General features: G+C 50.5%; 1 protein-coding gene across 4 annotated transcripts in view; it reads right to left on the bottom strand.

Moving 5' to 3' along the window:
• Positions 1 to 12,483, bottom strand: part of MXI1 (MAX interactor 1, dimerization protein) — a 52,260-nt gene that overhangs the window by 33,043 nt on the left and 6,734 nt on the right. For 2 of the 4 annotated variants that reach the window (XM_035547686.2, XM_035547684.2), the window contains exons 1-2: positions 9,802 to 10,266; positions 8,975 to 9,107 (exon numbers count right to left, since the gene is read on the bottom strand). In XM_035547686.2, the coding sequence (XP_035403579.1) occupies positions 8,975 to 9,107; positions 9,802 to 9,874 (206 nt within the window). In that variant the 5' untranslated portion in view covers positions 9,875 to 10,266. Of the gene's footprint in view, positions 1 to 8,974; positions 9,108 to 9,801; positions 10,267 to 12,483 lie in introns of those variants that run through there. The other 2 variants (XM_035547682.2, XM_035547685.2) reach the window with 1 other exon arrangement.

The following is a 12,483-nucleotide window of genomic DNA, read 5'->3' on the forward strand; positions in this document are numbered from 1 at the left end:
TCACGGCATGAAGAACACACTGTTTGGGGCTCTCCTTTGACAAGACAGGCTTAAAGTGACTTGCTGAATGTATACGGGACTGCTGACAGGGGCGAGGAGGAAACCGTGTTCTCCGGTGTGCTGAGCGCTGCCTCATTTGTCTGCTTCTAACTTCTGCGAGGAGTAGAGGTCCTACAGAAACCACCTCCTTCCCTCGCAGCCCGCAGCTGACCACATCAGAAGGGGCTGCTGCACACGTATCAGACACGTAGGCTGGTGCACGTTCATCGTGGGCGGCACCTCAGCCATTTCAGTAGGGAAACCCAAGCTCACCTCCCTTGGGCACGCTGCAGCTGACACCTTCTATACTGACTTAGAATTTGGCCAAAGTATGGTAGATTCTCACAGCTCAGGAAAAAGTGTTTTCCTCGCCTTTACCGAGGCAAAATTTTTAAACAAACCATGTTTTTCAGGAAACGGCGAGGAGAAACATCAGGTGGCTTCACCACAGCACCTCCAGACTCCACCACGAATGGAGAAGAACGAGGGCAGCGAAGCAGACACTTCCTCCCACCAGTGTCAGGGGGGCACTGTCCCCCACGTCTCTCCCAAGCGCTACTTGGGGCAGACAGCCTCCCTGCACAACCACCATAAATAATTCATTTTGCTTCAGACGACCTGTTTAAGCAGAACGATGCACAGATTTCATCCAACGCCTGCTAGCACCTTAATATCTCTGCTAACGACATTTTCTCTGTTGAATATTCAGGTGTATTAGGGAGTGGGATAAGGCCTGATGCCGCAGGAGGCTTCGTGGGACTGCTGTCCCAGTGACTTCCAGCAGGCTCCACGAGTCTCGTGGCAGGGGCAGGGGCTCAGTCTCTTCCAAAGAGCCACCAGAACCAAAATCACAGTTGGCGATGCCCACATGGCGAAGAAACTGCAATGATTTACAGAAAGAGAACAGAAACACGGGGCAACGTTCAAATCTACCTAGAAGACTTAGGATCCTAAGCCGTGTCTTCTTTCAATCCAAAACCCCGACGCTGCCTCCTGAAAACGGGACTAGAAGAGCGTGTGCTACCCCGGGGTACAGATGGTAGGCCCCGTGTGGGTTAGCTGACGTGCCCAGATCTTGCAGCGTTTCTGTGGCAGGCTCAGGACGGGATCCAAGGGCCCGGCATGCCAGCCCTTTGCCCTGTACCGTGCTTCTTCCCACACACAACGTTACCCTTTCGAGGAAGCCAGAAATAGCCTTCGCAATGTCATCTGCAGTGCAACAGCCTGTTTGGGGAGAATGTACGTGTCTCTGCAGCCTCTCCTGACCTCAATACTCTGCCTTCAGATGCACCGGGGAAAGTGAGGCTTTTTGACTAAATGCCACCTTGCCTGAAACTCGCTTTGCTTGAAAAGAAGCTGATGGCATTTGTATGGCCCGGGGCCAAGCCAGGATTTCTTCACCTACTTCTATGTACGTTGTTAGCTCTCTCTCACGTTGCAACCACGCTGCTGCGATGCTGTGCCTGCAGATGAAGGGAGGGGAAGCGTACTTGAAAACAGGAAACACAGCAACTGTTAGCTACGCTCTGTCTCAGGGAAACTGAGGCACAAACACTTACACAGGCCGCAGCAAAATCAGGAGGAGAACCCAGATTTCCCCATGCCCGGGGTTACACCCTGCCAACAGGGACATTCTCCGCTAGCATCTGGGAGATCCGTGAAAGGGGAAGGCTGAGAAAACCGAAAAGCTCCAATTTCCTCTGTTCTTACAGTTCTGGCTCAGGAGCAGCAGCAGCTAAGAGGAAGACAGCGAGGTGGCTACCTCCCACTGCTCCCAGATGGCCAAACGACTTGTGAAGCACCTCAAACTGCTGCAGTTTGTAGCCTGATGGTTAAAGGCAAACCAGAAGTGGTGCCACGTCACCTTACCGTGCCCATACATCGCTTTATGGCTGCCCAAGCAGCCGGGCAATGACCGCTGGGGTAAGAGTCGGTCCCAACGTCATCTGTCCCTTCCCAGAACTTGTGGCACTCGGTTAATCCCTTCCGGATGGTGCAATAGATGGAAGAAGATAAATTAAAATCGTTTAGAAGACAACTGAACACTTGATGCTGAGGAACTTGACGTAAAACGGAGGCAAAAGAACTGCTTTCAGTCCGCAGGACTGCTTGCCATGGAGCGAGCAACAACGTATAAACAAGCAATTAAGATAATGCTGAAAATCATCACGTCTACTCCAATCTGGATTCAAAAAGCGACAGAACTGAAGTGAAATCACATCCATCCAGAGAATGGAAGTACAGTAGGCAGCACAGAAACGAGAGATGGGAATATATCCAGCGGGGTGGAAAAAACAGGCCTGTTCCCTCCACGCTGATCAACGAGGCAGTGTCTCCGAGCGAAGAGATCCAGGCAAAAGCCAGCCAAGTGCACAGCCCCAGAGACCCCCAGCCTCTGATCAAGAGAGTCCAAAACAGTCAACAAAAACAAATCCTATCTTTGTTGGTTCAAAGCGGGTAGGGGAGCAGGAGCCAACTCTCTTGAGAACAAACAGAAGTCAGTCTTTGAATTGGGGCAGAAGTTTGTCAGGAGGGATCAGGGGATAATCAACAGCAGGAACTCCAACAGGCAAGACAATTAATTCAGCAGCACGACATGAAAAGATGGCCTGGACCGCTTGGGTCAGGAAGAGGAATGGATTTGAAAGCTCCACCAGGGGCAAGAAAGGAGCAAGTCCGTGTTACCCACAGAGAGGGGAGCAGACGGGAACAACATGACGGGCGACAACCAAGTCAGCACCAAGCAAAGGAGCGGGTCAGGTTAAACGAGTCATGAAGGATAAACCCCTGCACGTGCTGTGGACGAGGTGTTTCAGAGGACCCGAAGCACCACAACGTGCTGTTTGTCACTGCACGAGCACCGCTGTCAGCAGTGTAATCGGCCCACACGGCCTCTCTACCTGGGCAGTGCTGCAACAGGAACAGCGCGAGCCCTGCCTAACAGCCCCGCTGCTGCAGAACAGCACGTGCCTGCAGAGGCTTCCCCTAAATCTGGGAGGACAAAGGGATCGCGAGCCTTCAGCCACAGAGGGAGACGATTCACAGCAGGCAGATCCCGCAGCAGTGAATTCCGGCTAAGGTGCAGATAGCGTCAGCAACTGGCTCTGCTTCTGGTTTGCATAAAGGTCTCTCCGCACAACTTTGACAGTCTAACGAGATTGCAAATTACATTTTACACCTACTGCAGGTATCAAAGTCTAAATTCAGCCCAGCACCAGGGCTTTCTGCAACACAGATCTCCCTACGCAGGGCTGCATCGCTAATACACAAAGGAAAGCAGGAACTCGACAGGATCTTCTGCTGGGAGGGCCATCAAATAAACGGGGTGACAAAGGGGAACGAGGCGGGTTCCCCAGTGGAAACACATCAGCCCTACCGCATCTGGGGGCCTCATTCCTCACCAGGCAGTGGGATTCAAGGCTCTCACGCCATTTGCTGGGTTCCCCCTTACTTTCTGGTATCCTGTCAGCTGTAGCGCTGCAGGGGCAAACATCACCAAGACACCGCACGCAAAGCCTCACCTCTACTGGGCCATTCTTGCCCAAATCCTTGGCAGGATCTCCGCTTCTGATACAGACCAGCAAAGACAAGGAAAGGCACAACTCGGTGCCAGCAGGCTCAAACTCTAGCCATCCCTACAGCTTGCTGCCTGCACGTGCAGACTCCAAACCAAATTACATCAAGAGGGCAGCTGGGGACCTGCTCTGAAGCATGCTGCAGTCCTAACCCGCGGAAGGCAGCGGGGTTTTCACGAGGGGTGATGTGCCTCTCGTGCATTTGATGTAGCTGCCCTGTCACACCGACGCCCAGCCTTTGGACTGCAGCCTGCTCTGGTGCCGCGGCCAAGCCCCACCAACTCCGAAAGGCCTCTCCTGTGCTACCCGCAGGTAGTGCTGGCAGCGGGGGGCTCGAGCACAGCTTGTCTTGCCGAACCCACTCAGGAAACAGAACGGCCCAAAAATCCGTTTTCCCAATCTAACGCTTAAACCATCGCTACGTTTTCCCAAAGAGAAGTCATGCTTACACCTAGTGGCAGTCAGCACTAATCCCTCGGAGCAGCTCTACCAGGCAAGCATTCCGTAACAGCAGCTCAGCCATGTCCGCTTTTCCTTCCTTAAAAAATTAACTACGAGATGAGAAGGCAAGATCCCACCCCCAACTATTTCCAGACAAGATTTCAACAACAGCATGAGGATTCCTGCTTGCCATCTCCCTGTTTGTGCATTATCAAAATGCGGCATAAATCGAAACACGGCGCAGCCGATCTCATCCATCCTCCGCATCACACACGCGTGCGTTTGTACCGTACGAGGCGAGCCAAGCCCTGAGCCACCAACAGAGCTCCCCGGCACAACAAGGCTTGAGACAAAAGCAGTCTCTAGCCCCGGCACGTTACACAAAGTCCGGCTCCCGACCCACCTACACGCAGAGAGTCGAAACTCAGCCCCCGCTAGCTGAGAAGTGAAGTGTGATCCGGTGTGAGTACAAGTGGATAAAAAAAATGCCCTAAACAAATAAATATCCTGAAACAAACAACTGCTACAGGCTGGGGTGGGGGCAGCGAACCTCCCCTGACCGAAAGGATGTATTGTATTTACAGCCATGCCTAAGCAAGCGTTCAGGACCCCCCTGCTCCTCCCCTGCACAGGGAGGTACAGGCACACAGCGCTGCTGCCGTGGTAAATCAGGCTTCCTCGCGCGCCAGACAGCCAAGGCTGACTTACAGCTACAGATGCCACAACCTTTTAGTTCTGCACCCATGTTCGTGATCCTGCGGCACGCAGACCCTTCACCTGAGGCACGTGAGGTACCTTCTGCACACCTGCCTGCCCCCAGCCTCCCCCAGGGGGGCTACGGACCGACTAAGCTTAAAACCAAGAGCACCCGAGGGTTTCAACCCCCTACAACCCCCAACCCTACCCTCAAAAAACAGCTTTAAAGGTTGCGAGCGGAGGGCTACAGAGAAGATTCAGCACAAAACCAAGTGATTTAATTCACAAGTGCGAAAAAAAAGTTTTTAATGGGACGGAGAAGAGACCAGCGATATAGAAAAATGAGGAACTGCATCACTGCGACAGCCAGACGGGCACAGAAACCCAGGCGCCCAGGCTTTCAGGCCACCCTGTCCAAAACGCCTTACCATAGCCGCTGCAGCTGCCACCTCCAAGCTCTGCAGGCAACCTGCTACCGGGTGTAGGTGCCTGAAAGGCCCCTGGGACACAAGGGAAGATAACGGGAAGAGGGGAAAATGAAAGGAAAAAGAAACTGGAGAGATCGAACCCTCCCCAAGGAACGGAGCAATAGGTCCTCTGAGTGCCCCCCTGGGAGGGCTGAGGGCTTTCCACGTCCCTGGAAGGGTGCTTGGCATTTCCCCAGGATCAGACCAAAAAAATAGCAGGCTTCTCTATATGCCTGAGGATCTGTGAAAAATACAAACGACAATATGATGATGTTGGAATGTAATTTCAGATTCCCTTATAAATCTTACCTTTATTAAACTGATGGTATTTTGAGTGAAAAAAAAACCATCGTTTAGCATCCCTGCTGTTTCTTTGCTGCTCATGCAACAACTCAAATTGATTAAAAACTCTTCTCAAATGTTTTTCGAAATACATAAATACGAGACCTGTCTCAACTATAATGGATTTTTCTAATGACTGGGCCTATCCAGAACTGCATACGGAGGGTCTGTAAGAATGGACTTCTACTTCACTTTTCTGGCAAGTTCTTAGAACCCAGCTTCTGTCCCAGAAACGTCTTCAGAAGGAAGGACACTAAATAAGTGATGCCATACGTTAAAATAAATCTCTGCTAATTTTCATCCCCATCCAAAAACCATCAGATACTATTTTCAAGAAAGATAAAGCATTTTTTAATATATCTACATAAAATTCTAATCTAATATGGGTTGGCTGATTGGCTTGTTTGTTTTTTGTTTGTTTGCTGTTAGCTATATTTAGGACGGGATATTTTTTAAAAGGTTTCCCTTGTTTATTAAAAATTCCAGGTCACAATGACTGCGGTTCCCCACATGTTTTTGCAGGTGGGTAATTTTCAGCACCTAAATAACTCTACTTAAAGCCAAGACTGCACGTGTTTAAATACATTCAGATTTTAAATCACAGCATGCACTCCTAGTCGCTAATCTCAAAAAGGTCTTTAAAACATCCGTGCAAAACCCCACGCATACATCTAGATAATGCCCGTGGATCACGGAGGGGGATCCCTGTGCAAGCTGTCAGTTGCACAACTGAAACAAACAAAAGGAAGGAGGAGAGAACCTGAGCCAAAACATCCTTATTTCAAAAAGCATCATGTCAATTAGAAATAATGAAATTATGTTTTTTTTTCCCTCTTAGTTGTACGCTCCTATTTGGGGCAGAAGTAAAGTTACTTTGCAGGTGCTGGGAGACTGTCCTTATTTCTTTAAGAGTAAGATTTGCTCCACCAATGCCATCCAGAGGTGGGCTGCCTGTAAATCAGCAGGTGGGTAAAAATGCCTGTAGGTATTTATGCCACAACATCACAGGGCCTGTTGGGAAAAGCCACTGTTGTTGCAAACAGTGAACAGAAATACTTGGATTTAAACTATGAAATAAAGAGCATCTAGGTTATGTAAACGCTTTGTGTCTCATACTCATGGTTTGTCTGGTTCAATAAGGACCAGCAACAGCACTCGAATGTCTCAAGTACTAAAGGTGCATACACTGAAAAAAAAAAGAACAACTGTGCTTTGCCAAGGTTGCTTGAGAGACTTTTTTTTTTCCTACAGGAGGCTTTTCAATGACGAATCTGCACAAGATTTTAAAAGAATCATTTTTCTACACTAATTAAACATTTTGAGACAAAAGTAATCTAGGAAAATCGCTCACCCAGGCCTGAAATGTAAGTTTCATCCCTCATCAAGGGCTTGGTATTTAATTCAAAGTCCATTTGAACCTCACTAGGCAGAACTTCCTGAACTGTCCCTCTGATTTGAACAGGAAGGGATGATACAGAGCCTTCTTTAAACAAGGCTAATGCTATACTCGGCGTCACACAAGACACACTGCAGTGAATTTGGAGGCTCCCTGAACTTCACAGTTGTCACTTGCCAGCACTGCAGCCATCTGGAAGGCCTGCCATCTCCTACAGCAAGCGCAAGCTGCTACGGCTCGCTGAAAGAAACTCCCATGTCCAGCTGCGTGCGTAAGGTCTGAGCGCCCCAGAACTGCTCTGCTCTCCGCCTGCACCAGACCTTCCTCAGGCCAAAAGACGAACGGGAGACAACACACACTGCCTACTGCTTCCGTGCTAACGAATCGAGTTGGTACTCAGGTGTGCCTTGTATAATGAAGGTCTTAAATACGGCTCAAAGTATCATTTCTGCCCCTCTGTTGCCTTACCCTCACCCCACACCCACCAATGTCAGCCCGTCGTGCTAAATAGCCCCCTGGGCTGGCCTCAGCCCAGAAAGGCGCCCCGGGGCTCCATGCTGGCAGGGCACGCTGAGCACCCAGGCCCCAGGGAGTCCTCTGCGGCCCTCTCCAGCCCAGAGGATGCAGGATTTGGTGCTAAGGAGCTCCTGAGGGGGATGTGCTTCCAGCCCTCCTCTGGAGAAGGGCAGGTTGCCATGACAAAGGCCTTTGGGAGAACGGTGTGGGATGGAGAAAAGACACGTGAGAAACCTAGGAGGGAAAAACACAGAGCTCAACTCAGCATTTGCCGTCATTTCTCAATACCGAGTGACTGGGATTTGGGACTTTCGTTCATGGGAATTAGGAAAGGACTACAGCTGCCCTGAAATCAGGAGAGGGTGGATGAACGAGGCAGACAAATACAAACACGCAGCATAAAAAAGAGCCCAGGATGTGCTGATCCTGAGGAAGAAGAGTTCCCCACAGCAAGGCGTCCTTACTTCACTTCAAACATCCTCTGTTATCAAAGGCTGCCCAAGCAGAATCACCGTAAGCAAAGGTGCCTTTCTCCATGGCCTCTACGGGTCCCTTTCCAATGGCCTTAAGAAAGCTTTAATCACCTGAGCCACCTGCCACCATTTTATGATTGCACAAGCCTCACTGCAGTAAAAGCAAGCTTGCAATTCCTTTTCAAAATTATATTTTGTTTCTAAAGTTTCTTTGTGCCAGAAATTCTCAACAAGGTCTGAACACTTCTACAGAAGGGAGGGAAGAAAAACAACAACAACAAAACAACAAAAAGGCTATCAGCTAGAAGGGAAGGTCAGATCTACCACTGCATCAAGTGTTAGGCCTAATCCACTTGTCTATACTACGTTTAACAAGCCAAGAAATATGGCATTGTTTAATAAGCAAAGTGTCAAAAACACAGAGTTCTACAATTACCAAGCAATCAGGAAGCCGGGAAATCCCACTGCCCTGAAAGGCAGAGTGAAAGACAGCTTCAATTTCCTGAACTGAATTTTTAACACGTTGCATGTAGCAGCCAGTCATCTCCCTCTCTCCCATTTGTTGTAAGAGATCCATTTCAAAACATCATTTCCTTGCTTCAAGTCATGCCTGTCATTACAATCCCAAAGCACTCAGGCTGCACACACGCTATCCCTTAAGAGCAGTGACTTCGGGGTTGGAAAGACAACATCAGCCGTATATAATGGGAATAGTTACTGCCTGTCTCCTCCCTACACCCCGCGAACAGATCTCCCTATTCCACTTCTCTCTGCAGCATCTGAGCCTTGGCACAGAGTCAGCTGGCAGTGCCACAGATACAGCTCTCCTGTGTCCCTCTGCTCGCAGCACCACGGATCCAGAAGGGATGCTGTACTTGTGTGTCCCAGCTCCGAATCCCCCTGTGCTCAGACTTTTCCCATTTTCCCTGCTGGCTAAGTTTCTCTCCTCTCGGCTCATCTCCAGCTTTCCTCTTCAGCTTCGTCCTCCCGTCCAGCCCTGCACCCCACACCTTCCTGCCCACGTCGTACCTGTTGGCAATACTTGCATTGCTGCCACTGCCGCTGTGTTTCCTTGCCCGGCTCAGCCTCCGCGTGGGCTTTGGGTCTTGTAGTCCAGGACTTGGAACTGAGGGGAAGGTCGAGGCATAGCCATGTTCGCACTCTGCACAAGAATCAACAGGCAGGGCATAAAAAAAAGGATCATTCGGGGAAAAAAAAAGAAAAAAAGAAAAGAAAAGAAAAGGCAGCTGGCAGGCCTCATTGCTAACCCGTCAGTCTAGCTGGGGAGGCCCCTAAGCACAACGGCACAGGGAAATGACTGCTGATGTATTCAGAGGGAAGTGGAGCGGGAGGTGGAGAAAAGAGAGGAAGGGGAGTGTGAAGGCTCTGCCGGCCTTGGAGGAAGGCCCACATCTCCAATACCTGAAAGCACCAAAAGAAGCCACGACAGCCAAGGGTGCCTCGTCCCTCTCTTCCTGTCCGAGCTATCTGAACCGAGCAAACCAGACACCTTTCACTGTGCTACCGAGGTCTCTGCAAAGCCAGAGCCTCCCACCCCATCTCTCCAGTCCACCGGGAAACTCCCAAGCCAACCCCTCGTCTTCCTTCCAGGAACCGCACTCACCTCCGTCTCCCCTTCTCCACAAAAATCTCCCACCTCAACCACCACCTCGAGGAGGGTCTGCCAGCCCTGCCCCTAACCTCAGCCCCTGCTCCGGCATTTGCAGCAGCCCACCAGCGGACGCTTGCTCCGATCCCCTTCGCCAGCGGCTCTCTCACCCCTCTGCAGGGATTTCGGACCCCGGCCCCGCTCCCACCACAGGAGGCGGTCGCCCCGGCACCCCCCCTCCCATTACCTCTCTCCCTTCGCTCCAGATACTCGGCCGCCTCCAGCAGCCGCTGGATGTTGATCAGCTGCACCTGCTCCATGCCCCGGGGTGCCTGCCGGGGGGCTCCACAGGCCCGGGCCCCCCCTCAGCCCCCCAGCTCCCCCCTGGAAGGGGAAGGAGCGAGGCAGTGCCGCCTGCCCCTACACCCCGGGGCTCCTCACATCCACACCTCAGGACGATTCTGCTCAGAGGGCCAGGGGTGGGTGCATGGAGGAAACCCGCAAGGAAACCCCAGGGGAAGGATGGGGATGGGGATCCTTCCTCCTCCTCCCTGACGAGGCGGCCAGGCGAGCCCTCCCCGACCGACAGCCGTCCCTACTGCCCAGCTTCGCCCCCCAGCCTGGCTTCGTCCCCTGCCAGAAGCGGCCCCCTCAGAGGCGGCCACGCTGACCCCCCCGGGGCCGGCACCGGCCCCCCCGCCTCGCACCACTTTGTTTACCTCCGCCGGGCGCTCACGGGAGAGGGGGGCGCAGCGCCACGGGGCTGCCTGGGAAATGTAGTTCCTATCTGCCGCTGAGTGGTGCGGGATGGTGGCTGCCACCGGCCATCACCCCCCTTTCGGCCCTGAGGTGGTGGCATTTAGCCCCAAATGGGAGCGAGGAGGCAGCCCGGCCTCCCCTCGGCTGGGGCAGCCACCCACGGGTGGCAGCGGGCTGGGGCTCAGCACGCTGCCAGCTCAAGGCCTGCAGCCACTTTGTGCTTCTCCCTACAAACTTCCACGCGTGGAAGTACCCCGAGTGGGGCGAGAGAAAAGCAGAGAGAGGCTACGAAAGAAAAAGCAGCAGCCGCAGGGTGGGAGCTTTCTGCATCTCATCTGTGGAGATGTACATAAAGATGAGGCGCCAGGCTCAGGGGAGGCGCACCTCGAGTGGTGGATCCAGGGCTTCTGACAGGAGGCAGCAGTACAGGATCCACGCCCTGACCCGAATACAGTCCTTCAAGAATTTAGACAAAAGATGGCACAGACAGCAAGTCTGTGTACTAATGAAAGCATTTTGTATATCTGAAGCACCATATAAATAAGTGACACTTGACCTCAACATTTTAAAGAATTCTGTCACACCTACACCTTGCAGTCCGACCTCCACTCTTCCCAGTGTCTTTACAATACTCTCACATCCTGACATTCCTACAGATACACACCCTTATGATTATGTCTGTGACTGAATTTCACCAACATCACTGTTTTCTGGTACGGAGCTTAAAAACTGTTAGTATTTAATTGTATGATACCAGTCTCCAAAATACTTAATCTACACTCAGATGTGGAACAACAGTCACAGGACATTCAGAGTCAAAATCTGAATCTCAAAGTGATACTGACCTAGAAACCTACAAAGGATTGTTTTACTGCGGTTATTTTTCACAGCTCTGAACCTTTAGATTGTGACTGACCACATTTTCGAGCATTCCTCCAATAGAACAGGAGCTGAAAAGGTACCTTTAATAAAATAACAAAAAACAGAAAAGCTGAGATTCTCAATGGTTTGTGTCTGTTAGCAAGAGCTTTAAACAGAGCATAAAATATCAGGAGACTCATGGTAGAGTTGCAAGACTTGGCAGTAGGCCTTGAGAAGGCCTGAAAAAAAGTGTATTTAGTTTAGTTAATTTTTCTTTAGCGCATTTCTCCGATTCACCATTTCAGAGGTTTCCTCAGAAAACTGCAGGCTTGCAGCTGATGGAAGTAAAATAATACCACTATTCAGTTCGTACACAACCCCTTTCATCTCTGAATCTCAAAGGGCTGACTTGGTTTGTTTCTCTTAAGATGGGACAGTTAAAAAATAAAGGAAGTTGGAACACCTTCAGGGCCATACTTCCCTCATTCCACCTTGCAGAAAAGCAAGGCCCAGTCCTCACTCAAGCAAGACAACCACCACTCATACACACACGGGGCCAGACCAGGATGCTTGTAAAAAACAGCTTTTATCCAGGGGAGAACTTGGGGAAGGAAGTATTCTTTCCGTGTCTCTCTCTTTTCTACACTGGAAACTACTGATAGCACAGATAATAAAAGCACATGTTAAGACTCAAATTTGAGTAGTCCCAGGGACTACTCATGTGATCTTGGATTTCTCACAAAGGGAAAAGGATGCAGGTGCACATGCTGCTCTGCAACAGCGGGGTTAATGCAAGAGCATTTCTGGGTTCTAACTGTACATCCTGCTTCCAAAACCAGGCAGTCATCTGCCTTTCAGGATTAGCAATACTAAGCATAAAAAAAAGGAAAAAAAGCAAACCATGACTCAAAAATTACTGCAAGACAGGTTGTTGTCAGCAACCACCACCACTACCTTTTCACGTGGCGATGCGTTGTAGTGACTCTAGGGACTAAATAGGGAAAGCCACGGCTGTAATATGAAGTAGTAATTTAGGAGTCTATCTAAGTATCAGCCTCCTGACGCCAAGGTTCAAGACACGAAATGGAAGAGTATGGAGGAGAAGGACATGGGTGCACATGGTGAATTAAATCAGCACCAGAAAAAAGAGCAGGATCAGTTCTTTGTGCAGTGATGTAGGATCAACTCTTCCATTTACACATCAGCTCAGCTTCCACATCTTTGTTTCCTAAGTAAATAATGTACAATTAAAAAAATGTGTGTGAAACAAAGACAAATTTGAGAGTAAACTGTGGGCCGTCTTCCCAAA

The sequence above is a fragment of the Cygnus atratus genome, chromosome 7 (genome assembly GCF_013377495.2).
Source record: "Cygnus atratus isolate AKBS03 ecotype Queensland, Australia chromosome 7, CAtr_DNAZoo_HiC_assembly, whole genome shotgun sequence".
Lineage (NCBI taxonomy): Eukaryota > Metazoa > Chordata > Aves > Anseriformes > Anatidae > Cygnus > Cygnus atratus.